Source organism: Dunckerocampus dactyliophorus, chromosome 2, assembly GCF_027744805.1.
Source record: "Dunckerocampus dactyliophorus isolate RoL2022-P2 chromosome 2, RoL_Ddac_1.1, whole genome shotgun sequence".
Taxonomy (NCBI): domain Eukaryota; kingdom Metazoa; phylum Chordata; class Actinopteri; order Syngnathiformes; family Syngnathidae; genus Dunckerocampus; species Dunckerocampus dactyliophorus.
The window spans coordinates 1628846-1655000 of NC_072820.1; the positions used below are offsets into that span (position 1 = coordinate 1628846).

At 44.8% G+C, this 26155-nt stretch overlaps 2 protein-coding genes across 4 annotated transcripts in view; one reads left to right on the forward strand and one right to left on the reverse strand.

Annotated features, from left to right (window-relative positions):
* Window positions 1-40: 40 nt before the first annotated feature.
* Window positions 41-20104, reverse strand: ntn4 (netrin 4). The gene is made up of 10 exons (XM_054768152.1): window positions 19733-20104; window positions 18214-18761; window positions 14735-15016; window positions 9335-9461; window positions 7920-8105; window positions 4176-4389; window positions 2946-3034; window positions 2715-2783; window positions 2285-2452; window positions 41-712 (listed from the first exon to the last, which is right to left on the reverse strand). Exons 1-10 carry the CDS (start codon window positions 19776-19778, stop codon window positions 573-575), a joined length of 1869 nt encoding a protein of 622 aa, XP_054624127.1. The 5' UTR covers window positions 19779-20104; the 3' UTR covers window positions 41-572.
* A 3536-nt stretch (window positions 20105-23640) lies between these two features.
* Window positions 23641-26155, forward strand: part of snrpf (small nuclear ribonucleoprotein polypeptide F) — a 6030-nt gene continuing 3515 nt past the window's right edge. For 2 of the 3 annotated variants that reach the window (XM_054765617.1, XM_054765633.1), the window contains exons 1-3: window positions 23641-23733; window positions 25442-25567; window positions 25653-25717. In XM_054765617.1, coding sequence (XP_054621592.1) covers window positions 23725-23733; window positions 25442-25567; window positions 25653-25717 — 200 coding nt within the window. In that variant the 5' untranslated portion in view covers window positions 23641-23724. Of the gene's footprint in view, window positions 23734-24813; window positions 24933-25441; window positions 25568-25652; window positions 25718-26155 lie in introns of those variants that run through there. The other variant, XM_054765623.1, reaches the window with a different exon arrangement.

A 26155-nucleotide genomic window follows, 5' to 3' on the forward strand; every position in this document is an offset into this window, starting at 1 on the left:
CAAAACAACAAAACAAAACAAACATGAAGTCAACCCAAAGTTATGGTGCATGGATAATTGTATTATCACCGCCTTGTAGAAGTTGTCTGGTTTGAAAAGAGAAAGTGAAAACTAGAGACGTGCCCCGGTGGAATGCTACCTGCAGGTAAAAGCTAGCTATCATGAATCTGGAGAATACAGGAATAATACTTCTATAGATGTACAAACAACACTGTACAGGAAGCAGTCGCGTAATACACCCTGTTGGCTAGCTAAAGAGAAGCCTGTGCTAATCGTGTCCTCGGGCACACAAATACATTCATCTTGCACACCTGCAGCGTCTTATGGCTTCCTGTGTGTCAGGTGAGGGCCGCCGTCCACACCGTGTCCTCCCGTGTGGGAAAGCTGTCCTCTCTTTGTGCGTCCGTATTCCGTCTTAAAGTGCTGCAGAGAGGAACTCGGCGCCGACACGTTTTAGTCTGTGCCGTTTCATTCAAATAATATTAATAATAATAATAATAATAATAATAATCCACGCGTGGACGTGTACTCTGAGTCCAGTGTCCGTCCATCTGTCCCCCAGTGGTGTCCATCTACCAGTTGCAGTCCTTCTTGAGCAGCGTGAGGACTTTGCGTCCCAAGCTGGCCTTCCAAGGCTTGACGAAGCTCTTCATGTTGACCAGGAGGTGACCCTGCTTCCTGTCGGCGTGGCCCGCCACCAGGTACTCCACACCTGACCAACCCACCCGGGACAAAACAAAAAACAAAAACATGGACATTTAAGACATGTCTTTTCGCAAAAGTAGATAGCATTTATTTGCATTGGATCACCTCACACACCTAAAATCCCCTCCTTGCTCCCGTCAAATACAGGATCTTTGACTAGCCTTTTTGCAGCAGACTCCTAAAAGCAGTAGCGCGCTCCTGTCACGTAGAGGATCTTTGACTAGCCTTGTTTTGCAGTAGTTTCCCCAAAACAGCAATGCTCCTGTCATATGTAGAAGATCTTTGACAAGCGTTTTTTGCAGTAGGTCCTTAAAAGCAGCAGAGCAGAGCGCTCCTTTCATGTAGAGGATCTTTGACGAGTGTTTCTACCATGCTTCCCAAAAACAGCAGAATGTTCTACTTCCCCCATACAGCAGTGAGCGCTACGGTCATATAGAGGGTCATTGACTAGCATTTTTGGGGTTGATTCCTAAAAACAGAAGAATGCTCCTGTCATTTAGAGGATCTTTGACTAGCGTTTTTTGCTGTAGATTTCCAAAACCAGCTGAGGGCTCCTGTCGTATAAGGGATCTTTGACTAGCGTTTTTTGCTGTAGATTCCCAAAAACAGTGGAGTGCTTCTGTAATATAGAGGATCTTTGACTAGCGTTTTTTTGCTGTAGATTCCCAAAAACAGTGGAGTGCTTCTGTAATATAGAGGATCTTTGACTAGCGTTTTTTGCTGTAGATTTCCCAAAAACAGCTGAGTGCTCCTGTCATATAAGGGATCTTTGACTAGTGTTTTTTGCTGTAGATTCCCAAAAACAGTGGAGTGCTTCTGTAATAGAGGATCTTTGACTAGCGTTTTTTTCTGTAGATTCCCAAAAACAGCTGAGTGCTCCTGTCATATAAGGGATCTTTGACTAGTGTTTTTTGCTGTAGATTCCCAAAAACAGTGGAGTGCTTCTGTAATAGAGGATCTTTGACTAGCGTTTTTTTCTGTAGATTCCCAAAAACAGCGGAGTGCTTCTGTAATATGGAGGATCTTTGACTAGCGTTTTTTGCTATAGATTCCCAAAAACAGCTGAGTGCTCCTGTCATATAAGGGATCTTTGACTAGCGTTTTTTGCTGTAGATTCCCAAAAACAGCGGAGTGCTTCTGTAATATAGAGGATCTTTGACTAGCGTTTTTTTGCTGTAGATTCACAAAAACAGCTGAGTGCTCCTGTCATATAGAGGATCTTTGGCTAGCATTTCATTATTAAATTCCTAAAAACAGCAGCGTGCTCTTGCCATAGAGAGCATCTTCACCAGCGTCTCTGCAGCAGATTCTTAAAAACAGCAGCGTGTTCGTGTCACACAGTGGATCTTTGACTAGCACTTCGACTAGTGCTTCTGCAGTTGATTCCTAAAAACAGCAGAGTGCATGCCAGGTCTATTCCAGCCTTTTCCTACAGGGACTTTTTTCAGGCGCGTGATTGGCTTAAAGGGTTTTCCAGTTTACCTGCCAGCTTACCTGCGCTGCCTTATTAATGATCAACCAATCAAACGCGGGGGGGCAGAGTTCACTTGAATAGGCACACCGATAAGGTCTTGCTCACCTGGGTTGAGGATGGGGCAGGTGCACCCCCGCGCCGTCCACGACTCCGGGTAAAGCGTGACGACCCCCCGCTGGATCTTCACCTTCTGGCTGAGCACCTTCTGAACTTTGACCTCCACCTCGGCGTGGGAACCCTTGTCGTGCGCCGACAGCACCTTCGCCTTCAGCACTGAGGAGGACGATGGCGATGTTACGTGCGGCACCTGACTCGCCAAAGCACAATTCTACAGGACAAGCACGAGTGCTGCCACCGCCGGGGGGAGCTACGGTTCACTGAGGGAAAACATGAATCCCAACTTGTACTGTGACGTTACGAAGCGTAGCATCATCCCCGCCTCCCACGTCTACCGCTGTTCAAGCTGTACACAGACTACCCTAAAGCATATCATGTCTATTGTGTAGACAAGACAGGATGAAGTGAGATGTCTTACCGTAGGCGTAGTTCATGGTGCAGAAAAGTTTGCTGTTGGTCAGCGGCTGCTCTTTGCACTCACACTTCTCTGCAGGGGACACACACATCCATTAATGTGCGTGTGCGTGTGCGCGCTCTGTGAGGAATGTGCCTATGAAAGCTGCCGGTGGGGTCGAGGACAGAGGTGGGGGGCCTGAGTCATGAGACACTGGTCACTGGACGGCGGAAGAGGAGAAAAACAACGTCCCACCTGAGTAGTGGAGGGCGGAGAAGAGCTCGTCCACTCGGAAGATCCCGATTGGCTCGCTGGAGTTTCCCTCCAAGTTGCGCAGATCCGAGCTGCAAGCACACGCGCCACGTTATTCCATACATGATCTTTGACTCGCGCTTTTGCAGCGGGTTCTTAAAGAGAGCAGAGTGCGCCTGTCACACGGAGGATCTTTGGCTGGCATTTTTTGCAGTAGATTCCAAAAAACTGCAGCACATTCTTGTGATAGTGTCTCGTGTTTTTTCCCCCACAATATGTTTTAAAGAGGATCTTTGATTAGCCTTTTTTGCTGTAGGTCCTGTCTCCTGTCATATAGAGGATCTTTGACTAGTGTGCTTGTCAGGTGGAGGATTCTTGACAAGCATTTCTGCAGTTGGTCCTCGAAAACAGCAGAGCGCTCTTGCCACATATGGACAATCTTTGATGAACATTTTTGCAGCTGGTGATCAAAAGCAGCACAGTGCTCCTGTGACATAAAGGACCTTTGGCTGGCGTTTTTACAGTGGGTTCTTAAAAACAGCAGATGATCTTTGATTGGCATTTTTGCAGTAGATTCCAAAAAACAGCCGCACATTCTTGTTGTATTGTAGATTGTTTTTTTTCCCCGTAATATGTTTGATTGACTATAAATAAAGGATCTTTGATCAGTATTTTTGCTCTAAGTCCTTAAAAACAGCAGTTCTCCTGTCATGTTGAGGATCTTTGCACAGCGTTTTTGCAGCCAATTCCAAATAACAGCAGCACACTCCTGTCGTTTAGGGGATCTTTGACTAGAATTTTTGCAGTCAATTCTAAAAAGCAGAAGACTGCTCCTGTCATGGAGAGGATCTTTGACTAGCATTTTTGCAGTAGATTCCAAAAAACAGCAGCACACTCCTGTCATATACAGGATTTTTGAACAGCGTTTCCGCAATGGACTCCAAAAAACAGCAGAGTGCTCCTGTCATACGGAGGATCTTCAAATACAATTTTTGCAGTAGATTCCTAAAAACAGCAGACTGCGCTTGTTAAATTGAGGATCTTTGAAAAGCATTTCTGCTGTTGGTACACAAAAACATCAGCGCGCCCCTTGTCACATAGAGGACCTTTGACTAACATTTTTGCAGTTGGTCATCAAAAAACAGAAGAGCGCTCCTGTCTTATAAATGATCTTTGGCTAGCGTTTTTGCTATGTCCCAATACTTTTGTGCATGTAAAGTGTTTACGACTCACCTGAGCACGCAGTCCCCCGTGAAGGGGTCGCAGTCTCCGGCGCAGTCGCACGGGCGGCAGCCGTACTCGTGGAAGCCCCAGTATCCCACCATGCACCTGTCGCAGTAAGCCCCGCCCACTCCAGGCTTGCAGATGCAGTTGCCGTTGGCGGGGTCGCAGAGCGAGTCTGCGGCCGCGTGGAAGGCCATGGAGCCCAGAGGGTGACATCTGCACGCTGGCGGGAGAAAGAAGTCAGGTGGACGTTGTGATTTATTGACTGGGAAGAAAAGACGTCTCACTCAGACACTTTTACCACACCCATCATTAAATAGGATAAAGAGTGCAACAGCAATAATGTCATAAAGGTAGCACCCTGAGGGACTTTATAGGCTCACGTGCTCATCCGACGCCGTGTGTTTAGCGCCACGCACGCTAATGCTAATGCTGCTTCACCATTTCTGTCCTTGGGAATGATAACTGTGATGACACTAAGAAACAACCTCCTGTGTCTTTCTGCAGCGCATGACAAGACTGTTTTCTTTTTGGCAGCCCCCCTCCCCGCTTGGTATGATAAAAATGTTCCTCACGACGCAGGGAAATTCCTACATTGTCAGCCAGAAAGGATTTCACAACCTGGACCCTCACAGACAGGGGGACGGCTCGGGTACACCTTGTTTCTAATATTTTTGCTTATTTTAGCACTGCTGTCCGAACTTTTTCCACCGAGGGCCACACATTGAAAATCTAAAATGATGCCATTTTGATATTTTTAAGTCAGAGAGCCAACATACAGTACCAGTCAAAGGTTTGGAGACAGTTTTCCATGCAATTGAAAGTGTCTCCAAACTTCTGAGCTGGATGATAAAGTGTTTCTAAACTTTTGACCTGTACTGTAGACTAATAATGAAGTACCGGTCAAAATTATAAAGACAGTTTGCTATGCTAATGACTGAAAAAGTGCCTCCACACTTTTGAGCAGTACAAACTTTTGACTGGTACTGTATCCTAATGAAGTACCAGTCAAAAGTTTAAAGACAGTTTGCCATGCACTTGAATGAGTAAGTGTCTCCAAAATTTTGACCGGTGCTGTATGCTAATAATGAAGTACCGGGCAAAAGTTTAAAGACAGTTTGCTTTGCTAATGAATGAGAACGTGTCTCGAACCTTTTGGCCGGTATTGTACACTAACAATGAAGTACCAGTCAAAAGTTTAAAGACAGTTTGGCATCCACTTGAATGAAAAAGTGTCTCCAAACCTTTGACCGGCATACTAATTATGAAGCACCGGTCAAAAGTTTAAAGACAGTTTGCCATGCAATTGAATGACAACGTGTCTCCAAACTTTTGATCAGTACTCCAAACTTCTGACCCGCACTGTATACTAATGATGAAGCACCGGTCAAAAGTTTAAAGACAGTTTGCCATGCAATTGCATGAGAACGTGTCTCCAAACTTTTGATCGGTACTCCAAACTTTTGACCCGCAATGTATACCAATGATGAAGTACCGGTCAAAAGTCTAAAGGCAGTTTGCTTTGTTACTGAAAGAGAAAGTGTCTCCAAACTTTTGACCGGTCCCGCATACAAATGATGAGGTACCGGTCAAAAGTTTAGAGACAGTTTGCCATGCACTTGAATGGGAAAGTGTCTCCAAACTTTTACGGTACTGTAAACATGCCTTTAATTGTGTCATTATGAAATAATTAATAGTCAAAAAAAGAAAAGTTATGTTTTATTATGGCACTCTCATTGATATATTTTCATGAGTCTGTATCTTGTGGGCTCTCTGGTCACCATGGTGATTATGAAACGGTGCCAAACTGATGTTTTTGGACGGTCTGGTGCGTTTTGACGGTTGTTTTGAACACAAACATACACACGCACACACACGCGCGCGCGCGCACACACAGCAGCATACCCGCAGCACTGAGCTCAGAGGGTCACATCTGACAGATAATCACGAGGAGAATGTAGCCAGCGCTGTGTGTTTAGAGATGACTATCTGGTGTTTACTTAGGACTCATCTCATCAGTGGAGGGCAGCACGCCGCTCGGCTCGCCCCAGCCACACACACACACGCGCGCGCACCCACACACACACACTGTGACTCAGCCATCCAAAACACCAAAACAAGCAGAGACGGACAAGCGTTCTCGTGTGTGGAAGTGTGAGTCAAGGCGAAGGTATGCCGCCATCTGATGATTAACTATGGCGTAAACCTTGGACACGGCGTGGGCCGCCTGACGTCTCACACACACACGCACGCGCACGCAGGGCCAGGTGCCCCTTCGGTGTTATCCAGCACGTCCCTGCTTGCACTCTTCCTCATTCCTGGTGAGAATGAAGCGCGGTGGCGGCGTGCTGAGGGATCGCACCAGCACACGATCATTGATAGAACTCTTCCACTTTGATACCGGGGAAAGCAACACATGCAGATGTGCGAAGAGGTCGCGTATATTTCAAGAAAAAACTGCATGTCAGCGTGAAAAAGCCTCATATCACTACCAACCTCACTCTTTGCGCTTTCTTTCCCCATTTTTGCTGCTATTTTTTAAAATATTTTTTCATTTTTGCTTTCTCCTTTCTTCTTAAATAAACTTTACACATTTTCTCGGCGTAATGTGATGACTTTATCTCCATGATACTTGGACTTTTTACAACTTTATTATGTTTTGTCTCTCATAACATTATGGCTTTAAAAACGAAAATGGCGTTATTTTCCCTCATAATATTGCGAGTTTGCTCTCGTAAAATTGCCACGTTATTCTTGTTAGAATATGACTTTTGTTCTCTTAAACTTTTGGCTTTATTCTCAAAAAATTACAGCTGTTTGTTCTCTCCATTTCTTGTGGGCTTTTAAAAAAACTTTTTCTTGGAAATTTTCGTCTCGTAATATTGTGACATTATTCCCATATTTGGACTTTACTCCCATCATATTAAAACTTTTCCCCCCACAACCTAATTTTTCAAAAATGACATGTTTGTTTCTCATAATATTACAACTTTTCAAAAATAACTTTTTTTAAACATTTAAAGCCTGTGCTACTAAAATGACATTATTTTTCCTCATACTGTTACGAGTTTACGCAACTTTTTTCCTCTTAATATTTTTTATTTATTGTCAAAAATTACAGCTGTTTTTCCCCCCATTTCTGCTGTTTGTTTAAAAATGTTTTAACTATTTCAACTTCGTTCTTGTAAGTTTTCTTCTCCTAATTATAACTTTTTTTCCCCATAATATTTTGACTTTATTCTTGTAAGATTTTAACTTTTTCCTGCAACCTAATTTTCCAAAAATGACAACTTTATTATTTTTTTTTCATAATTACAACTAAAAAAAAATATTTTAAGTTTATTCTACAAAAATGACAATATTTTCATATTACAAATTTGTTTGTAACTTTTTCTCATTAGATTAGAACTTTTTTCCTGTAAATATTTGCATTTATGATTGTAAAATGTAATAAAAATTAAAACCTGTAAGATTTTTCCTTTTTTTTTTAAAGTGTTGTTGTTAAATGCTATTTTTACAATGTGCTGCTGCCATTTGGACACCCCTGGACTATTATGACCAATTGATCATAGCATTATGCCCCCTACTGGCTGTGAACGGCATAGTCGTGAGGGAATGATTGTCTTGCAGGCTCAGCATTCACTCAAATGGTGTGTGTGTGTGTGTGTGTGTGTGTGTGTGTGTGTGTGTGTGTGTGTGTGCGCGTGTGTGTGTGTGTGTGTGTGTGCGTGCGTGCGTGCGTGCGTGTCTTACGTTGGCAGGAGTCGGGGGCGGTGTGCGCTCGCCGGGGTTCCCTGTAGAAGCCGACCTTGCAGCGCTCACACTGGCGCCCCTCGGTGTTGTGCAGACAGTCGCACACGCCGCCGCTGCGCTGGCCAGACTCGCGCCACGCCGACCAATCAAAGTGGCAGCTGTGAGCGTGCCCGTTGCACTTGCACCCTGAGACACCACCACAACGAGGAGGAGGAGGAGGAGGTTGCGTAAAGCAAATAAAGCTTTTGTGCAGCTACTTTTAATCGACGGACAATGACAAAAATGGCAGTATCTGCGTGTGAAGTATCATGAGTGGTCAAATTTGTCTAGCTCTACACGCGCTTTAAAATGTTCCTACATACTGTAGCTGTTGGTGTAAAACTTTGCCGTACTGTTTACAAAAAAAATCCTCAACGCTATTAATGCTGGTGGTACAGTTTAGCGTCTTACCACTGTTACAACATCGGTTCTGTTACTGCTGTGTTGTGCAACAACCCCCATCGTATTTTTGAAATGCACATACTTTCAATAGGCGGTCACTTTAAAATAACTGCTGTACCTTCATTTTGGAGTATCGTGGGTGGTCCAGCTTTATCTAGCTCTGCATCCGCTTTAAAATGTTCCTACTTACTGTAGCTGTGTGAAACTTACACTTATGCCATACTGTTGCTTATTGTTGTTGATGTATGAAATGGTCAGCGCTATTAATGCTGGCAGGGGATTTTAGCATCGGACTGCTATTACAACATTGGTTCTGTCGCTGCTGCGCTGTCCAACATACAGTTCCACTCAATGACGTTCCCAAAATGCACATACGTTCAATAGATGGCCACTTAAAAAAATAGCAGTATCTGCATTTGAAGTATCATGAGTGGTCAGATTTATGTAGCTCTGCATGCTCTTTAAAATGTTCCTATATGCTGTAGCTGTTGTTGTGAAAGTCACACTTATGCCATACTGTTGTTTATTGCAGTTGATGTATGAAATGGTCAGCGCTATTAATGCTAGCAGGGGATTTTAGCATCTTACTGCTATTACAACGTTGGTTCTGACGCATCTGTGCTGTGCAACATAGAGTTCCGCTCAATGACGCTTTCAGTAGATGGGCACTTTAAAACAATGGCAGTAGTTGCATTTGTGGTCAAGCTTTGTCGAGCTCTACATGCGCTTTAAAATGTTCCAACTTACTGCTGGTGTGAAAGCTACACTTGCGCCATACTGTTGTTTACAAAAAACTCATCAACACTATTAATGCTGACCTAGCATGAAAGAACATGACATCATGGGAGGGGTTGCACGTGTGCGGCGGCCATATTGGGAAGGTACCAATGCGAGGCGGCCGCGTGTGGCGGTCCAGCCGGACCGGTGCGGTCTGGTTTTGTGTCTGCACGTTACATAACAGCATGCACACTCACTGCGGCACTCGTGCGGCGCCCCCGTCAGGCCGTCGGCGGGCTGCCAGGGTCGGTCGTTGTAGAGAGGAGCGCAGCGCTCGCAGTGCTCGCCGGCCGTGTTGTGTCTGCACACGCACTTCCCGTGGACCTGCCACACATCAGACACGTTAGCGACACCTCCAGTCTTCCTTGCCTCGTGGTGCCCTTTCGGGAACATCCTCCCTCGCTAGCCGTGTGCCCTCCACTCACATTAGTGAATGGACGCTTGATTGTTTGGCTTCATCGCTGCAAACAATACCAGGGGCTCTGAAAGACCCGTGTGTGTGTGTGTGTGTGTGTGTGTGTGCATGAGAAGTATGCAGCACAGAGCACAATAACAATCTCCTTGTCATTCCTGAGAGCTGGAATGCCATGTATGCTGGATAATGATTGAATGGGGGGGGGGGCAAGGCATCTGAGGAAGCTCTTTATTTGTTTGCGTTACAGCGTGATATGTGGGACACAGTTACACAACACACACACACACACACACACACACACACTGTAGATGGACGCTACATGTGAGCAAAAATTATGTTTGCTAAACTCCAACATTGTTTCCCACGGTGTGTGTGTGCGTGTGTGTGTGTGTGTGTGTGTGTGTGTGTGTGTGAGAGACGTGTCGCTGGCTTGATCCAAACACGTGATTCAACGTGTCCTCTGTCTGAACTGACCCCAGATCAGCACACACACACACACACACACACACACACACACACACAGGAAAAGCAAGTTTGCTCTCATACACTTCTTGTATGTTCCTCACTATAAGACAGCATTTTCCTTAGAAAACAGTCCAAAACTAAAAAAGCACTTGGAGAGAGCAGACCTCTGCCAAGCGCCATACATGCTAACGTTAGCATGATAAACCTAGCATGTTAGTGCTAAGTGTTTACATAATAGTTTACCAATGAAAACGGCTAAAAATGCTACTATGCTAATGTCGGCATGCTAACATGATAATGCTAACACATAGCATAATAGTGGTCAGTGTTTATATATGTGTCCGTCGATGAAAATGGCTAAAAATGCTACTATGCTAATGTTAGCATGCTAACATGTAGCATAATAGTGCTAAGTGTTTATATATGTGTCTACCGTATGAAAACGACTAAAAATGCTATTTTAATGTTGTTGTTGTAACGTTGGAATGCTAACACCTAGCATTATAGTGCCAAGTGTTTTATCTCTGCGTCTATCCATGGAAAGCGCTCATAGTTGTAATTGTAACGCTGGTCCGCGTCCGACAACGGCAACGTCGCTCTAACAGTACATTTTACAAGGTTTTTGCGAAATAGGCCGGTAAAAGCAGTGAGTCACCCACATATTCCACCAAGCAGATGATACTCCCTTCCAGAATATACAGTATGTGTGTGCTCTATGTTTTTATTTGTGGGGAAAAAAACATGTACAGGAGCAGTGAAAAGTTTGGAGATAGTTTTGTATTTAATAGCATGTGAAATTGTAATGATTTTTAAATGATATTTTGCATTAGCATTTTTGTATATACCCTAAAAAAATGCATTTGGCGTTAGAATTTTGTTTGTACAGTAATTCCCTGAAAAAAACATTCAATAATAATAATAACATATTAGCATTTATTTCACATACAAATGTTAGTATATTCCTTAAAAAGTATAAAATAAATTAGTACATTCCTGAAAAAAAGCATTTATTTCATATTCAAATTTTTGTATAATCCCTAAAAGATTTTTTTAAGCATTCATTTTGCATTAGGATTTAAGTATTTCCTGAACAAAACACATTTATTTCACATTCAAATTTGAGTGCATTCCATAAAATAAATTGTAAAAATAATAATAATAATAATAATTTTGCATTAGAATTGTTTTATATTTCCAAAAAACAACATTTATTTCACATTAAAATGTTAGTATATTCCCTAAAAGATTTTTTTAATGCATTAATTTTGCATGACAATTTATTTTTTATTTCCTGGGAAAAAAACATTTATTTCACATTAAAATTTTATTGCATGATAATTTTTGGATATTCTGTAAAAAATTAAATAAATAAATAAATGCATTTGTGTTGCAATAGAATTTTAGTACATTCCTGGAAAAAAAGCGTTTATTTCACATTAAAATGTTTGTATGTGCCGTGAAAGATTTTTTTAAAGCATTCATTTTGCATTAGGATTTAAGTATTTCCTGAACAAAAAGAAACATTTATCTCACATTAAAATTTCAGTGTTTTCCCTAAATGAAATTGTAAAAAAAACAACAAAAAAAACATTACTTTTGCATTGGAATTTTTGTATATTTCCAAAAAAAGCATTTTTTCCACATTCAAATTTTAGTATGTTCCCTAAAATAATTTTTTTTAAAGCATTAATTTTGCATTACAATTTAAGTATTTCCCCCTAAAAAACATTTATTTCACATTAAAGTTTTAGTAGATTCCCTAAAGGAAATTGTAAAAAAAAAAAAAAAAAAAAAAAAAAAAAAAGCATTTGCTTTGCATGAGAAGTTTTGTATATTTCCAAAAAAAGCATGAATTTTGCATTACAATTTGAGTATGTTCGCTAAATCTACAGTTGGCTGGCGACCAGTCCAGGGTGTAACCCCGCCTCTTCCCCCTAGCCAGCTGGGATAGGCTCCACCGCACCCCTGCGACCCGAGTGAGGACAAGCGGTATAGAAAGTGAATGAATGAATATGAATCCCCTAAAAAAAGTTCCTGTATTTAACATTTGAATTTTAGTATATTCCCCACCAAAAAAAACATTTATTTTGCATTTCAATTTTCATATATTCCCCACAAAAATGCATTTATTTTGCTCAAATAGGGATTTTTAGTAGCACTCAGTGTGTGTGTGTGTGTGTGTGTGCGTGTGTGTGTGTGTGTGTGTGTGCGTGTGTGTGTTCATGCTCCAGTGGCTGTCTAGGGACGTGATTATGTGTTAGCTTTGTGGCTAACTAACAAACAGACAGTGTAATCACTAGCGACCGCAAGAAACAAGAAACACTACTGTGTGTGTGTGTGTGTGTGTGTGTGTGTGTGTGTGTGTGTGTGTGTGTGTGTGTATGTGTGCGTGTGGGTGGGTGGGTGGGTGTCTGGGGGCACGACAGGAGTCTGGACTGTAATGACTCCACGGCATGCACACACACACACACACACTGTATATATCAAGAGAAACAGAGCCAGATCCACGGAGTGTGGAAGGCGTGCGCACCACACAGGATATGACTTTGCGTTCCGTTCATTTCCCGCGACTTAGCTCGGCCATCACGACAACCTCCACGGGCTTAGCGCTTAAAGCTAGCCCTCGACATCCTGCCTATGGACTGCTGGTACGCGACCTTGCCGGCGCGTGTTCTCTGGTTTGGGTTGAGACTCCATCCAGCCGTTACATAACCAGCGGGTGTTTGCCCTCCCCAGGTGCTGCTGTCGGGGCACTCCAGAGGGATTTACTGTTCAAACCTCCGCGGCTACGCAAATATTTGCCCTCAATATTGTTGTTCCAAAGATTCTTATGGAATTTTGTGCTCGAAGCAGCGAGCAGCAATAAAAAGGTCCCGGTGTTGTTATTATTATTATTATTATTGTTGTTGCCATTACTATTAATGTTATCATGCCGCTTGACGTGCCCATCAAACCTTCTTTTGGAGCGTTTGCAGGCGCTCGGCAGAAGCGAACCCTGGTGAATTCCTCTGCGTGAAAAGAGATGAGGCAAGAAGTCCGTGGCCACTGCGCTCATGGGCTTGAAAGACGACAAATATTACATGTTTGTCTGGTCACATTTCACGTGTGTTGTAACGTTAGCATCACAGAGAAGCAAACATGCGCTGTCCTTTGAGGTAACCGTTTCAAAAGGTGCCCAAAATCGCTGATCACGTCATTTAAAAGGGTACCAAAATCACTGACCTGTGCTCTACCCATTGATGGGCTGCCAAAATAGATGACATGTACGGTACCGCTTTTAGACACCCTTCTGTTTGGGTGCTAACTATTTCCAAAGATACAAAAAGAACCAAAGTGTATCGTACCACACATCGTACCACAGTCTGGATTGTACCATGTTTGGCACCCCCCTGTTGGATGACCAACTATTTTGCAGAGTTCCAAATTTAACAAACGGGATTAGATCATTTTTTGGCACCCTCTGTTGGGTTACCAACTTTTCTGAGGGTTCCAAACTGACTAATTGGATTATGCAACTTTTTGGCACCATTCTGTTGGGTTACCAACTTTTGAGGGTTCCAAACTAAAAAGTCTGGATTATACCATTTTTTGGACCCCTTCTGTTGGATTACCAACTATTTCACATGCTTCCAAACTAACCAATTTCGATTATACCATACTTGGCACCGTTTTATTGGGTTACCAACTATTTTGCAGGGTTCCGAATGAACCAATCTGGATTAAACCATTTGTTTGGCACTACTACCAGTCATCTACAATGGTACCAATATAAACAACAGTACTGTGGCATTTTTAGAGGCCTGTTGTCAGGCAACAAGCCACTGGGGGTACCAAAATAGCTGACTTATGTCGTACCACTTTATGGAACCCTGCCATGGAGTTGCCTTCCATGTTGTAGGGTAACAAAAACCCATTTTGGGGTACAAACAATTATAAGGGTTAAAAAAAAAACAGTGTTTATTGTAGCACTTTTTGGCACCCTTCTGTTGGGGGCACCAACTCTCTGCATTTTTCCCATTTGATCCACAGCAAAAATGTCCTGTTTTTCTTGCTGAAGCGGAAGCCCCGCCCTCCTCAAAGTGTCAAGGAACTCGGCTCAGTCGTTTAGAAGAAGTCGTGCCAACTAAGCAAAACAAACAAACGGCAAAGCAAACATTGGCAGCGGTAGAAAGTGGAAAATACAAATGAAGATAAAAGTGTTTGCTTCCCGCTGGTGATTGTGGCGTGTGCATGTGTGCGTGTGCACGCGTGTGTGCATGTGTGCGTGTGCACGCGTGTGTGCGTGTGCACGCGTGTGTGCATGTGTGCGTGTGCGCGCGTGTGTGCATGTGCGCGTCCGCTCACACCTTCATCAAAGCCGTCATTAGCGCGTCTATGCATCAATATCTCCATCCTGAAGCCAGCAGGAAGCTGCTTATCAGAGTGGGCGGGGTGGAAAGATGAAAGAAAGGTGACTGACCCCACCCCCCCACCCCCATCAGGAACGTCATTAAGACGAGTGAGCGTCTGCACGAAGCGTTTACTCCTAATCCTGTTTGCGTCTCCACTTCCTTAACAAACATGGCCGCCGGCGTGCATGTTAGCAGGACTGATGAAAACCAAAAGTGAAAAAAAAAAAACATGTCGTAGTTCCGTCGACAGCCTGGCGGCGGCAGTACTGAGCTACAAGCACTAACCAATAAGAACGGCTGTTGAGACGCGCTGCTTGTTCACTTACCACATGGTTGGTCCGGTCCCGGATGGGTCGGTACCCCGGCGCAGGGACGCACTGCTCGGCGTGGCCGTTGCAGAAGCAGCTTCCCTTCACGATCAGGTCGTAGATGGCAAAGTGCCGAGTGGGCGGGGCGTGCCGGCCGGCGGGGGCGGGCTCTTTGGCCTGGCAGGGGCACGGCTGGCGCTTCAGGAGCCGGATCCGGATGTTGGTCACCCTCAGCTGCTGCTGGCCCTCCAGGCCGAAGGGGTCCAAGGACTCCCACTTGGGGAGGGTCCGGTAGATCACCTGAAGCACAAGTCGCTTTGAGTCTTTCACAATAAAAGCAACAATGGAAGGTTTGGTGGTCAATTCTAGGCGAATATTGAACGTAGAGGTTTTGTTTTGGACAATCTGAAAGGTTTTGAGCTGCAACCATTTTTAAGGGTACTAAAATAAGCTGGTATCTCTGAACATTTGGCATAAAAACATCCATGAAAAGGTTGTGTTACACACGTTATGATGAGTCATGCTGAATGTTGAGGTTTGTTTTGGTGCTGTGAACGCGTGTCGCGTTCCGTCGTCATTGACGACATCATCACATGACCCCAAGGGTGCTGGGTGTCTTTTAAAATTGAAGATCCCCTTTTATGGGCGGCTATCACCATGGCAACCGCTGCTGCAGGGGGAGGGGGGCAAAAAAAGTGTGCGTGTCATCAGCGTGTGTGTTGGCGCCTCCTCATTGGCCGGCCCCGAAAAGTGTGATGGGAGGAGCGCTATTAATTTTCTGGTTGTTGCAAAAAAGGTCGCGGGGTCCCCGGCATTGTGGCGAGTGAGGGGATGGCGACAAATGGGGGCCGGGGGCGCCGGTCCGCGGGAGAGCACGGAGAGCCCGTCCCAGACAAAGACGGGGGACAGAGACGCGGCGTGACATAACTCAGGGCGCCACAAAGGGCCTGCGACAGCACGGCCATTCCACGGCAACAACACATTCCTCGACAAACAAGAAAATTCCACAAGTTTCTATCTGTGTGTTTACAATGGAGGCCCGTCACGTGTGTGTGTGCGTGTTTGTGTGTGTCACCAACACAACCTTTGCACCGTCTTAGCGTATCAATCATTAGCACCCAGGGTGAGAAAAGTGCCAAACTCTGCATCCATATTTCACTCCTGTCTGGCCTAAAAGAGGCCGCAGGCGAGCAGATTCAACGCTTGTAATCTCAAAAGCTCGAGTTCCGGCCTGCGGAATCGAGTCAAAGTCTTTACGGGTGCTAATTCCATCAAAGCACAGTGGACTGTAACCTGGTAAACAGCACAATGGGCACTGATGGAGGGCGGAGGGCGGGGGCCGGGGTGGGGGGGTGGGACGTCTGGGCCGTTACACTTCCTTCCCAGCAGACGCACGGAACGCTGATGGAAGTGTTTTTATGGGCCTGCCTTCCCTAAGGAGGTCAATGCTCACATTCTTCCATCATGGCTGACCTCATAAATAACACACACACTACACACACTCGCACACACACACACACTCGCACACACACACACACACACACAAGGGTGAAGCCTCCAGCGTAGTCGCGCTTTCATGTTCGAAAGTTGAGACTAGCTCCACCTCCGTCCATCCATCCATCACATCTTCATCAGACCCCAGAAGGCTCAGACGCCCGCCAACACGCTTTGATGCAACGCCCAGCAGAGCGCGCGTGAGCACGGCCTCTGTGAACGCGAGGCATATTACATTACCATCACTCACGTCCGCCATGTCAGAAAGACGCCTCACAGCAACCGTGTCACATCACAGCGGTGATATTACTCAACATGCGTATGATCGCACAACAACAGCACCGCAGGATCTCCTGACTGCGCTCACCGCCCCTCCACCGCGCGGAATGAACTCATCCTCCAGCGGATGCAGGGCGTGCCATAAAACACACAACGTGAAATATTTGGCGGATTAAAGCAAACATGCGCAGCTGTCCAAGCGGCACTTGACTTCTTTGACCTCATGAGCGGAGAGATCAGAGTGCAAAGGTCACTGCCGTGCAGGCACAGGTGGCCGGCTCGTTTCGGAGCGAGTGACGGAAAACGCCGTCCCTTTTCTGACTGACTCGCGCTCCTCTGAGTCACTCACCGAAGTGAATCGGGGACGCGATTCACCTGAGTCACGGAGCGCATGTGTGAGTTTCGGTGCATGTGCTCTTCGGCGAGTAACTCGAATGATGGAGTGCCCGATTCACTTCAAGTGAGTGACTCACAGGAAATCGAGTCAGTAACAAGTAACAGTTGAGTCAGCCGTCACATGCGCAGAAACCCTCACATGCGCAACAACAAGTTGTGAATCGGGTATTTGATTCACTTGAGTCACCCGTCACACAGCGCATGTGCAGAAACTCGCACATGCACAACAAGTTGTGAATCGGGTATTTGATTCACTTGAGTCACCCGTCACACAGCGCATGTGCAGAAACTCGCACATGCACAACAAGTTGTGAATCGGGTATTTGATTCCGTTGAGTTGCCCATCTCATAGCACATGTGCAGAAACTTGCACGTGCACCTCAAGTTGCGAATCGGGTTTTTGATTCAGTTGAATCGCCCATCTCATAACACATATGTAAAAACTTGCACATGCACAACAAGCTGTGAATCGGGTATTTGATTCAGTTGAGTCACCAGTCACAAAGCACATGCACAGAAACTCACACGTGTGTAGAAACATGCCAATGCACGGCAAGTTGCACCCTGTGAATTGGGTATTTGAATCACTTAAGTCGCCCGTCACAAAGTGCATGCGCAGAAACTTGCACAAGCTGTGAATCGGGCAAGCAGTACGACCAGTTCAGTGTGTACCCCGGGGTGTACCCCACCTCTTGCCCTAAGAGTCAGCTGCGATGGAGTCCACCTCACCTGTGACCCCAATGGTAGAAAATGGATGCATGGCAAAAGTGCATACGCGCACACACACACACGCACACACAGCAGGGGGTCCGACGCAACACATTTCCACACAGCTTCCATTAAACATCAATGAAGTGCAGGGAGCTCTCTCTCGTGCTGCTTTCAAGCACGCCTGTTAAACACTCACTCATGCACATGCATTGCGACCCCCCCACCACACACACACACACACAGTTAGTGTGACCCTGGCATGTTGTGGGACCGGCTGTGAAGGTTTGTTCCACTCAGGACGATAGCGATCTTCCACTCATTTATGATTTATGGATCTTATTATGACATCTTTACAACTTTGGTTAGGCCCCCGCCTCCAAAAAAAAGGCGTAAACGGGACTTTTCCTGAGATGGCAATGATTTCATGCACTGCATAGCATGTTGAAGTCATCAATAATTGATGCTAGCTTGAAAGCAATGATAGCTTTTTGCTGGTTTTGTTGGTTTGCTAGGAGGATTGTACAAAATATAAAGGTGCCTTTCGTACGCTAACATTAGCCGACGTGGCTAATCGTGCTAACCACAGAGGGTCATGTGTGGTGTGCGTGACGTCTCACCTCTCCTCGGGTGCACGGGTACGCCTTGGAGTATTTGGACGTGCACGTGCCTCCGTCCCGCCCAGAGCCCACCTTGCCCTCCGGGAGCCCAAAGGCGGCGCTGCAGTTAGCGGCGTAGTACTGCAGCATGCGCCACGTCCGCCCAAAGTCCTGCGAGCGCTCCAGTGTCATGGCGGCGGGTCGCGTGGAGCGGAACACCACAATGAGGTGCGTGAAGTAGAACTCGGCCTCCAGGTCCAGCTGAACCGTCTCCGACTCCACGCCCTCGGCCGACTGCCACCAGGTGTCGGGGTGCCGGAAGGAGGAGTCGGACATGGCGGCGGACAGGTGAGACAGGTGCGGGAGGGCGGCATTGCACTTGCCGCACTTGGCGACGCCGCACACCAGGCCCGGGTCGGTGTGGGCGCAGTAGGGCTCGGTGCCGTTGTTGCCGCACACGGTTTGGGTCAGGACGCGGCGGCCCAGAGCCAGGTTGCCCATGCGAGGGTTGCAGGCCCGGCTCTCGCAGCGGGGGGCCACACCCGCACGGAACACTTCTGTTGACACTCCTGAGGGACACACAAACAGCCATTTTAGTAAATAAGGGCCCGGCAGAGCTTTTGGAAGGCGGGCGTGGCCAAGTGTTGTCCTCTTTGCTTTTATACAAGTTTTGTTATGAGAAGGATGCTAGCTGGCTGTCCTATCCTAAAACCAACAGCTAACATTTCAAAGAAGGAGCGGACAAGCTGAGTCTGAAGAATTGAGGCCGCCTCAGTGCGAGTGTGTACACAAGTCAAGAGATTTACTTCGATCGGAAGCGTTATGCAAAAGGGATAATGGCGCCATTGTGCACCTGCCGGCCTCAGACTGTGACACAGATAAAGTTTGGCAGCTCGGCCAGGACGAGCAGCGTCCAGACGCCTTCCAGATGCCTTGCAAAGCCTCTCGGGCTCGCCGCCCCGTCCTCACAGTGTGGATTTATTACTTCAAATCCTGGAGCTGCTCTGCTTTTGTGTGTGTGTGTGTGTGTGTGTGTGTGCGTGCGTGCGTGCGTGTGTGTGTGTCTGTCAGACACCAAACACAGTGGCTCATATTAAAAATAAAGCCCCAACTGGGGGGGGGGAGTTCCTTTTGTGTCTTAGGGGCATGTTTCTTGCTAAACAGGAGCTGGTGTTGAATTATGTAACTGTCTGCAGGTGGGGAGGTTGCAGGGGGAACACACTGTGCTCATCAGCGGGCGGTAAATTCGCTGTTGTCACTTTATAACGAACTTCAATCCAAATCAGAGGAAGTTAACAACAGTGAAACTCTTGCTTGTTCGCTGCTGTTGCGTTCAATCATGAGGTTGAGATTACACGCCAGAGGGCAGAGATGTTGCATATCGATGCAGAATAAATGTGCAACATTAAATCCAAATGGCTGAGTGTGTGAGAATGATGTAGCGCCTCCACAGATGGCGAAAGGGTAAAAATGACAGATATTTCAAGGCACTTCTGACTGTACGTGAAGAAGTGAAGACATAATAAAAACACAGACTGACCTGCACCTGACAACACAACCACGCTCATCACAAGCACCAGCAGCATGTTGCCTTCAGTACGGTCCACACGCAGGAGCAAGGCAGGTGGAGATGCTGTGCAAAGAAGGGTGCGCGGGTTCAAATCCGGTGTGGACTTTCTCTGTCACTCAGCTGAGATCCACTGAAGCAAAGGTGTGCGGAGGAGTGAGGCGGGAGGAAGCATGATCCCGCACGGCTTCTGAGGAAGAGCGGTGAGGAGGAGGAAGAGGAAGCGGAGGAGTGAAAGTCCAGCTCGTGTGCCGCCGATCCGAGACCTGCAGAGTCTTTCATTTCCACGCAGTGCTTTGCAAGTCCCACTGAGGAGTGCACACACATACACACACACACATTCACACGTACACACACACAAAGTGAGGGAGTGTGAGGAAGCTCCGCCTCCTTCTTTTCCACTTTGCACTTCCCACTCACTTAAAGGAACATTCCAGGCTGGGATGCAAATAGTTGATATGTACAAACAATGTATAACATCAGTACAGTAATGTGATATTTGTGCCGTTTAAGAAACAGTACACTCGCAATATCGCTGTTTGATTAACGCTCCCTTGCGATATCGCGCTTTTTCAGAAACAAATGATGGCTGTTTGGAGGTAGACTAAGCTCTATTATTAGCCAAAACATACTGAAATACAAGTGATATGTATTCTGGTCACTAGATGGCAGTAATGACACAAAACATTGAGACATTAGCTTACAAAACATTACCTTAACACTGCATGAAGTCAGCCACGGCATGTCCCACATGACTGAGTGACGTTCTCCTCCCATTCCGTGTGGAAGTGGTAGGTTTTTGGCTTCTTAAGTTTGGAAACAAAAAATAAAAAATAAAAAAAGCTTGCTAGCTAGCAGCATCTCTCCTATAGTAGGAGTGTAAAGGTGACTATAGGGGTGCTATTTCATGGCTACGGGGCTCTAATAATGTTTAAAAACCATATTTAGAAAGTCATAAACAGCTAACTACAAAAACATTCCATTTATTAACACTGAATCCAAGGTATAATGGAGCATTCATTTATTCTGATACCAATACTTATTTAATAATTAATATACAGATTAATACATATACCACATAATGCAATATATGACATATTCTTTATTATTTTTGAAAATATTGTATGTTTACATTTATTTTTGGTATGAATTTTACCCAGCTATTACTCCTGTATTTGTTCTTTTCATCACTGAATATTCTGCCCGTCTATTCTCTCCATTTCACATCCATATCTGTTATTTATACCAATTATTTACTGGTAATTACCGATATCGATCTGATATCGATATCTGGAAGTGGCCATTGTTGTTGCACTGCATCCTACTGGGAGCTCCAGTAGCAGAATGTGGTGTACCTAATGAAATGTCCCGTGAGTCTGACCAGTCAAAACAGGTGACACTGCGCCCCCTGGTGTCCAGTTAGGGTACAAAAATGTATGTTGGCTACCCCCACCGTCTCTCTCTCTCTCTCTCTCCAGTGGACACAGCATGTCTGCTGCGTGATGGGACCGTATCTTCCTTTCTGCGCCTCTGGCCCGCGTCCGGCGAGCACGGAGGCCAGTGACGCCAGTCTCACCTTTTTTGTTTAACTTCTTCAAGATTCAAGATTCAAGATTCAAGAGAGTTTTATTGTCATGTGCATAATAAAACAGCAGTTATACCATGCAATGAAAATCGAGGAAAAGGCTTCTTGAGACGTCATCTGTACTTCTGTGTAGAAGGTGTCGGACGTTTCGCTCCTCATCCGAAGAGCTTCGTCAGCAAACTAATAAGTGCTGGTAGCTTAGGCCTTAAATACAGTAAGAGTGGGCGGAATAGGTGTGCCAACACCCTCCTCCTATTGGTTCGTTACACTAAGCCTGGGCGGAGCAGTGGTATAATCCTATCCTGTTATTCACACCTACGATAAAAGGGAAGTGTCGCTCCCTGAATTGGGTATGAACGACTCTGATACTGGCTTGTTAGCATCTATTGTTCTGGCTCGGCCCTGCCTTCACCTCATTTGCATGACTAAGAGCTGTGGGTTTTGGTCTCAGTAACCTGCTGAACACAGGGTCCAAATTAAACCTCAAACCACCATTCCGATTCAATGATGGGTTCTGTTGTTTGACAAAAATAGCTTCCTTTACTCCTCTTTCAAACCATCTGTTTTCTTTGGCCAAAATCTTTACCTCGCTGTCCTGAAAAGAGTGATTGGTAGCTTTCAGGTGTAGATGTACTGCTGATTGAGGACCACTAGCATTGTCCCTGCGATGTTGATAAAGCCTTTTTTGGAGCATTTGCTTAGTTTCCCCAATGTAGTGCTCTTTGCATTCCTCATCTTTACAGTGGATGGAATAGACCACATTGCTCTGTTTCTGGTTTGGAGCCTTGTCTTTAGGATGCACTCATTTTTGTCTCAGGGTATTTACTGGTTTGAAATAGGTAGGAATTTTGTGTTGCCATAAGATCCTCTGGAGTTTTTCGGAGACCCCCGCTACATAAGGGACTACCACTCCTCTCCTTTTTGCTTCTGTGGGCTTTTGGGTTTCTTTCCCTACTCTCTTCTTTTGACATTTGTTAAAAGCCCACCGTGGGTACCCACAGGTTGAGAGCGCTCTCTGGACATGTTGTGTCTCCTTTTTCTTTCCCTCAGCACTAGTTGGTATTTGTTCCGCTCTATGTTGGAGGGTCCTAATAACCCCTAGTTTATGTTGTAGTGGATGGTTTGATTCAAAAAGCAGGTATTGGTCAGTGTGTGTGGCCTTTCTAAAGACCTCTGTAAGTAGCTGTCTGTCCTTTCCTATAATTACCTTGCAGTCTAAGAAGGCTAGTTGGTTTTCTTTTGTGTCCTCGCGAGTAAATTTGATATTGGTGTCCACCGCATTGATGTGATCTGTGAAAGACTGAATTTCTTGTTTTTTGATTATGACAAAGGTGTCATCCACGTATCTAAACCATTCCGCCCACTCTTACTGTATTTAAGGCCTAAGCTACCAGCACTTATTAGTTTGCTGACGAAGCTCTTCGGATGAGGAGCGAAACGTCCGACACCTTCTACACAGAAGTACAGATGACGTCTCAAGAAGCCTTTTCCTCGATGGACAACTCCTGTACGACTGAGAGCCTACACAGACGCATGCAATGAAAATCTTATTCTGTTCATTCTCCCAAGAAAAGAAAGAAAACACAAGAAAGAATAAGAACATAAGAAACATAAACACATAAACATATATACCAATAAATTAAGCAACAACAACAGAAGAGACATTAATACAAGTAAATAATACATGAAGGTCTCTGGCTGTGGTGTGAGAGCGGGTGGGAGGCTCGTGTGTGAGGCGTGTAGATGTTAATACTTTACACGGCGACAGGAGCCCCGCCTCCTCCTAAACACACACACGCCATAAGTACATGGCTGCTGACGGACAAGCTGGTTATTAAGGAGGGGGCGCTTAGAAAAGGTGATGTCAGAGCAGCACTATTTGAAACATGCGTGAAAGCAATTAATGACATAACAAGTGCAGCTTATCCCCGCTTCTACCCCCCAGAAAAAAACAGGTTTAAACTTGCCAGCAGCCCCCATGCGGAAAAATGAAGGTAAATCTTCAGAAGTTTAGCGCCCAGAGAGAAAAAGGGCGACCCAGATGTGACAATCACTTCTCTTTTCGCCCCAATTCTCTGCCCAGGGTCGTGTAGATGTCAGGTATTTGATACACAATCGGGTATATGTGGACAATATTGGGGACAAGTGTAAAATAAATGTTAGAACTGTTTCATGTTCCTATCCTCCCCACATTGTTTTTTCATACTAATGTGTTCAGTCATCCTCAGCGAAGAAAAGAACCATCGGTATATACAGTTGCAGTACTCATTTTCGTCACCGGGTGGCAGCCGCGGCTGGAGAGGCGCTTGCTCTACTGTAGTAGCAGAGCGGATCTGGAGCAATCAGTGTCACTCAGTACAGACTGTATATTTAACGTTTGATGCTTCAGGTGGGTTTGTGTATCAAAAATTACTTGTTCTTATTAGTATTTGTTTATCAGCTTGCTTGTTAGTAATTGCGCTGCATTCCATGTTCGCTATATGTGTAGAATATTGACTAATACTGTACTTAACTGTCGTTAGCATGCGCGGCTAATGTTAGCCGCTAACGGCACGCCATTTTGAATAAGGTTGGTTCCATTCACAGTGTCTATGAGCATTTCAGTGATATGAAGCTATTGTTAAAGGTGTTAAGATTGTGAAAAGTACTTTCAAATGTGACATAATTACAAAGTGATTGCTTATTAGTTTGCTTATTAGTAATTGCGCTGCATTCCATGTTCGCTATATGTGTAGAATATTGATTGTGAAAAGGTTGGTTCCATTCACATTGTGTAAGAACATTTCATGCTGAACTTTAGCCAATGAGGAACTTTCATTTACTAAAAATAAAACAATCATTCACACGCTTTCAGGCTGTTACTCTTGCACTTACCTTCATTGTTTCACTTTCACTGTTCTAAAAAGAAACCTTGTCATTTATGATACAGTATATCACATTTCTATTTTATTCAAAAAATTGTGTCTAAGTAGTTGTGTGTAACTTGGGTTTTATTGAGTTTTCAAGGAAAAACAATTACACATAATATTACTCATTCAGGGTATAAACTGTCACAGCAAATGCAGTAAAAAAAACACACATCAAAAGAGGGAAAAGTGAAAAAAATTAATGTATTATTTATTTTAATTATTGATAGCTATAACTATATCGCGTTATTGTTCGAGCCATTAACGAGTCGTTCAAAACTCAATAGTGACTGAATCGGGTCTCACGGGTGCTCGCCATCATAATCGTTCACCCCTGCTACTGCTACCTATTTCTAGACGTTTTAACACTAAAAATCGAGTACCCGATTCTCATGCGAGTTGTCTTTAGACGGATGACTTTAGTTGTCTCTCATAGAGTACCCGTTTCATTCCAGTGAGTCACTCATAAGTAAAAGGAATCGAGTTTTCCCATCACTACCATGAACGCGCTTGAGCAGGTGACGGCTGCAACCGGATGTGACGTCCAGTGTAACCCAGAAATATTGTACTTCCGGTTTGGAGGGCGGCCAGAGTGTTCGCGCGTGCTTGCTAACGCTTTTGTGACGACAAGCAAATAATCATCATAACACTTCCACGCTCACACTTGTATTAAGAGGGAATGGTGAGTGTGCTCTTTTCAAGCGTAAAACCCGCTTTATCTCTCTGGAGGAGGTTTCGCCATCGCCGCTTTGGAAATGTGTCAAGTTTGAGCCAGTTAGCCTTAGCCGCGTTAGCATCTCCATAGTGAATGAATGAGCGCCTCGCATCCGCTGGACTTGTTTAAAATGTAGCATTAAATATCTTCCGTTATGAAACTAAGGAATCACCTAACGCCTTGGAGACGTTAAATATGAAACTAAAACGCTAACATTGTGAGTTAGTATTGTGCATTAGAGCCTCAGCGATAACAACAAGCAGCATTTATGGTTAGACGTTTCTAATTCATGACTTCATATTGTGGTATTAGTTCGCTGACGAAGCTCTTCGGATGAGGAGCGAAACGTCCGACACCTTCTTCACAGAAGTACAGATGACGTCTCAAGAAGCCTTTTCCTCGATGGACAACTCCTGTACGACTGAGAGCCTACACAGATTCATATTGTGGTGTATGTCCATTTTTTTTGTTTCCAGAGTTTACCACTGAACCCAAAGCCATTCTTGAATGGCCTGACAGGCAAGCCAGTGATGGTGAAGCTCAAGTGGGGGATGGAGTACAAAGGCTACCTGGTGTCTGTGGATGGTTACATGAACATGCAGGTAAGACCTTGTGAGGAAACGTCACCGTCTTCAATCAGCGTGTAAACATACCCTTTTCACCTTTCTCGCTCATGTTTACGTGCAGCTGGCCAACACAGAAGAGTACGTGGATGGTGCTTTAGCAGGCCACCTCGGTGAAGTCCTTATCAGGTGCGTTGCTTCCCAATATCAGCCTAGGGTGTTCAAGGTGCAGAGAGGGGGCCTTTTGCGGCCCGCGGCATTTCACAAGAAAAATCGGCAGTAATTTTACAAGAATAAAGTCAAAGTATTAACGTCTAACGAGAGAAATTTGTAATTTTATGATAGTTATTTTTCCTCGTTATGTTACTAACATATGTTATAAACAGTCATAATGAGAAAATTATCAATAAATAATACAATTAAAAACATTTTAAAAAAAACAGCAGATATCGGGGAAAACTAATTTTGTAAAGAGTAACATGAGGAAAAATAAACATCTTTTATAAATAATTGTAATATGAAAAAACTATGAATAATAAAAAATTACTCAAAAACAGCGGAAATGGGGAAAACAGCTGTAATTTCATGAGAATGAAGTCAAAATATTTAGAGAAAAAAGCCACTTTC

Bases quoted from the DNA above. Each gene is read 5' to 3' on its own strand.
- ntn4 (XM_054768152.1), bottom strand. From the start codon at position 19,778: ATGCTGCTGGTGCTTGTGATGAGCGTGGTTGTGTTGTCAGGTGCAG. The intron at 18,762-19,732 runs GTCAGTCTGTGT...TGTGTCCCTCAG, and splicing joins GGTTGTGTTGTCAGGTGCAG to GAGTGTCAACAGAAGTGTTC. The intron at 4,390-7,919 runs GTAAGACACGCA...TTCTCCCGCCAG, and splicing joins CGCCCCCGACTCCTGCCAAC to CGTGCAGATGTCACCCTCTG.